Source organism: Sinocyclocheilus anshuiensis, unplaced genomic scaffold (assembly GCF_001515605.1).
Source record: "Sinocyclocheilus anshuiensis isolate Anshui unplaced genomic scaffold, SAMN03320099.WGS_v1.1 scaffold676, whole genome shotgun sequence".
Lineage (NCBI taxonomy): Eukaryota > Metazoa > Chordata > Actinopteri > Cypriniformes > Cyprinidae > Sinocyclocheilus > Sinocyclocheilus anshuiensis.
This window is the reverse complement of record NW_015558579.1, coordinates 2,403,418-2,408,113: the sequence shown is the minus strand read 5'-3', so window position 1 is coordinate 2,408,113 and position 4,696 is coordinate 2,403,418. Positions and strand designations below refer to the sequence as shown.

The window sequence follows — 4,696 nt, the reverse complement described above, 5'->3', positions numbered from 1 at the left end:
ACCTGGTACCGTAACGTTTTCATTTTTTTAGTACCGACTTGGTACCGAAATACCGGGTCTTTTGACAACACTAATATATATATATATATATATATATATATATATATTAGGGGTGGAACGGTACACAGACCGTTCCAGTCACGGTTCGGTACTTACCTCGGTTCGGGGGGGTCACGGTTCGATACGATTTCTGTACAACAGGGGAAAAAACAAATCTACTACGCTCGGTTTCTTTTCATTTATTTTGAACAGACAGTAGTACAAATTACTCTTTTTTTTTTCCACCTAGATGTGGAAATACTAAATATTACTACATTATGTTATATATATATATATATATTAAATATTATATTAAATTATAATGTTATATATATAAAATCTGCAGTACATATATACATACAAGGAATAAATTCTTGAAATATATTTGTATTATATTAAAAATTGTATTATATTAAAATTATATTAAAAAAACAATGCGACACATAACGTAGCCTATATACGCTGAGTTTCAGTTCATTTTTGTGACAGGCTTAATTTGTTCACAGGCGACATCCTATTTGTTTTCTTTATTTTACAAAAGCACAATGTTTTGTTTTCATTGTGAGTGTACACAAATAAAAGCAGACCTTTATACAGTGATGCATTATTAATAAGACAATAAGTGTTTAAAGTTGATTCTGCTGGTATAAGGAAACAGCTGAAGTGATCACGCCGGCGCGCACGCACACACACACAAAACACATCAGTTCCAGCATTGCTAACTTGACAGCGCAGTTGGTACTTTATCAAAATAAAATACAGTGAACCAAACATCAGCGCGTCCAAACATCGTTGGAACGCGACTTTAGTACAAAGCCTATAATTTACATAATAAATAATAGTTTAGCATTCAGATACGTTACATCGCAAATATGGAAATATTATAGAATATTTGGATTTGTGCCAATTTGTGAGCACAAAGCTCCATTTCGCAAACAGTTGAGTGCACAAGCCTTTAAAGTATACAGTACTCCTTTGTCAGTCTGTGAGAGACGCATTCAGAATCAGTACATGGTCACTGTCTAGTGGGCTTTGTTTTCAAGTGCGCAACTCATGGCATTCGCTGTTCTTCTGCTGGTGGCCGGTTATCAAACAGCGTTGCATTGCTGTGGGCGCCCCCTTCTGGATTGGGGGTGAATTGCCTGTATCCGTTGTAAGGCCTCATGCACCGAACCGAGATGTCCGTACCGTGACGGTTCGGTACGAATACATGTATCATTCCACCTTTAATATATATATATATTGTTACTGTGAAATAAAATTACTCCTATTGTGATATATGATTTTGTTCATATCGCCCACCCCTAAAGGATACAGTCACTTTTTGAATTAACATACCAAACAGGATGCAGAATTGCGGTTTTGAATTATGATTACATTTAAGTTTAGAATATTTATTTTAATTACCAAAAATGGTACTTAAGGCTGGAATACGCCACACAACTTTTAAAATTGGAACAGATTTTAAAGCACTAGGCATCATACTTTTGCTGGCTTTGTAAATGGTTACAGAGAAATACTGGGCATCATACACTAAACGAGGGTCACACATTACCAGACTTTCAAATAGGTTCGAACACAACAAACTCATGCAGAAACATGCACCTCATTGCCAGGAGACGCATGACAAATTAAAAATGTCTGTGCTCTTTATATACTAACTATGTGATTTTCTGTGAAATCTGTCACCCAGCATGGGCTCCACAAGACTTTAAATTGGAACAAAAATCTAGGCAAAAGTTGTGTAGTGTATTCCAGCATTTAGTTGCGTAAGAATGAGAAAATTCTCTCCATGGTCCAAGTGTCTCTGTATTTATTTAGTTTTTTTTTGTCCTGTGTAGCCTCTCAATAACCAGCTGGTGTATGTGGACTGCCAGAAGGGGACAAAGGTCCAGGTGGACAGTTCCCAACGCATGCTCCGCATTGCAGATCCTGACTCAAGATACAGCGGTTACTACAGCATGCAGAAACACAACAACCTGCAAGCTGACAACTTCTACCAGACAGCGTGAGACACAGGAGAGAGAGAGAGAGTGAGTGAATGAGAAAGAGAGAGACTGAGCCCGTGTTCAGCTGCCAAACCTTTGCGGCACATGGACACCTACTAAAAAACTGTAGAGACGGACAAAACCACCAAACCAAGTGGTCAGAGAAGAGACCCTGATACCGAATAACAATTCTAATACTCACATAAGTCACTCCAAGCAAATCGAAAAAATATATCACGTCAACACCCAAAAGTCTCACCAGGAGATGGAAGCAGCACCTATGTAACTGAACCATTATGGAGTGTGATTGTTAAATTGGAGAGGACTCTTCCAGAATATTTTTGTGAATCAGAGGTATGGTAGGTTGAGCATCTTTTGTGAGTAAGTGTGATATTTCGTGGATGTTCAGGCACAAGTTGAAGGTAGCCGTGAAGTCAAATGAACGTTTTTGGGATTAGGAAAACTGGGGTGTTTTTTTGTTTGTTTGTTTGTTTTCAACAATATTTTTTCTGCATTCCTAACTTTTTCTGTTGGAAAAGAGAGAAATTATTTTAGGAGTGATAACTTTTTGACACAAGTGCTTGTGTGAACACTTAACGCTGAACCAAAGCTTCTCTGTCTACGAAACCTGATATGCCCAGATCGGGCAAGAGGCCGAGGAGGGACGTTCACTTCCCCGAGACAGGGGAGGCGCTGGACTGTGTACGGAGCACAGCAGAGAGATGGGTAGTGGGGAAAAAAGAGGGAAAATCAGACAAAAGAAAATCTGTTGTTGCAACAGATGCATTTTTGCAGAAGATGCTACTGTAAGATTGTGATTTTCCCCAGTGTTGTGGGTGAGTTTGGCCATTTTTTTCTCTTTTAAAGACAAAAGGAGGAAAGCAGAGTAAACTGCTCTGTGGACATGAGTTCTTCCTGTTAATGGATGTGTGGGGTCTCTATGTTGTATTTCTGCTTATATGTACGAGCGTTTTCCCATTTAATCATGCAAACACCATTTGCTCTTTCTCCCACAACTAAGGGCAGATTGACACTCCTAGCAAATATATATTTTCCTGAAACGAATCCGAGGATTGTGAAGCGAGATGCAGGAACATAGCGATAGTGGTTTGGATTTGAGGCTATGCTTTACAAGTGCTGCTTTTTTTGCTTTGATTCTTTAAACCTCATTTTGTAGGGATGAAAACAAGTAGTGAGGATTGTTTGCGTCTTTAAGAAACTTTTACCAAGAAAACAGAATCAAAGCGCCTTGTTCCTGAAATGCGAGCAGAATGGGTTTTTGTGTAAATCGCTTGTAAAAACATTTGTACGTTTCAAAAATCTAGCAATGTTTATGTGAATTTCTAACTAGGGGTTAGGGCTACACGATTAATTGAATGCGATTGTCATGCGTATCTTGCCAGTAAAGCCAGTTCTGTGATTAGTAGTAAATCTCCAGTACGTGCTTTCAGATGGAGCAGCATTTACTACACAGAGCCGTAGTTCACTGACAATGGTCTTATGATTGCTACGTACTAGTAGTAGTAACTATTTACACAAGCTCTAAGTTACCAAAAATTTACGAATGTTTCTAACAATATACACCAATCTGAAAATTACATTGTTAATGGTCTTACAAAATATTATTAGTAGTTCTACGAAGAATTGACACAAAAAGTTGCAAACTGTCTACAGTTCATGAGAGAATGGTTTTACAAGCGATTTACACAGAAATTGTGCCAGCGTTTTGTGAATAAGGTCTAAAGAATGATCGAATTACATTTGGTAGGGGATCTGAGAGAAACGTATACTGTTTTTGGTTAAACGTTTTCCGTTTTCTTTATTTTTACTGTTCACGAAACTGCCTCCTTTTCTGGAAGCTTTGAAACATTACTGAGGCACCTTTGTGTTCTGGTTTTCTAGCTGAGAATGAATTTGGCTTCAAAAATCCAAAGCTATTATAGGAACATTTATGTACATATTATCGCTAAAATGAAAAGACCTGAAATATTATGTGAGTATATATGTATGTGTGTATGTATATGTGTTCGCATGTACGTACGAGTGCGCACACACAAACGCACATGTACGCACACATGACTTCTCTTCATCGGTAAGGTTCTTAGTTCATTTTCCTAATGAATGTATTTATGATTGAGCAAAATAAGAGATTTATATAATGGCAAACTGATGATGACAGGCATTCCATTGCCTTTCTTGTTTGGTGGTAATTCAAAAAGCACAGACGATGATGATACAGAAAGAAAGACAAACATCTCATTCTATCCTTATTTTTGTGTGTATTTTTTCCCTTTCGTTTTCACATATAGAGCTTTGCTCAGTTGAACGTTTTGGGGCCCAGAAGAGTCACTTTGGCTTTGTTTAGACAGGCAAAAAGTAATCACGTTTTGGCTTATCCAACTTTTAAATTGTTTTTTGTAGTGTGAAATATTAGACCAAGAGAAATCTAATTTTTACAAAAGACAGCGTGGACAGCTAATTCTAAAGATTAGATTAAAAAATGAATTTGTGTGCAACAAAGCCTTCGTTTCTGTACGTGAAGCAATGTCACGTTGCCATCTATTGTGATCTTACAGCTGAACGATGAAGCTCTCGTTTGATCGTTTCCTGTCATGAGTCCCTTCAGGTGTCAGAACTACTGGAATGTTGATGGACATAAGCTGTTGAAG

The 4,696-nt window shown here is 37.7% G+C and overlaps 1 protein-coding gene across 2 annotated transcripts in view; it reads left to right on the top strand.

Annotated features, from left to right (window-relative positions):
* crim1 (cysteine rich transmembrane BMP regulator 1 (chordin-like)) overlaps positions 1 to 3,459 on the top strand; it is a 136,958-nt gene extending 133,499 nt beyond the window's left edge. For both annotated transcript variants that reach the window (XM_016475416.1, XM_016475415.1), the window contains one exon: positions 1,881 to 3,459. In XM_016475416.1, the coding sequence (XP_016330902.1) occupies positions 1,881 to 2,051 (171 nt within the window). In that variant the 3' untranslated portion in view covers positions 2,052 to 3,459. The remainder of the gene's footprint in view (positions 1 to 1,880) is intronic.
* Positions 3,460 to 4,696: the final 1,237 nt, after the last annotated feature.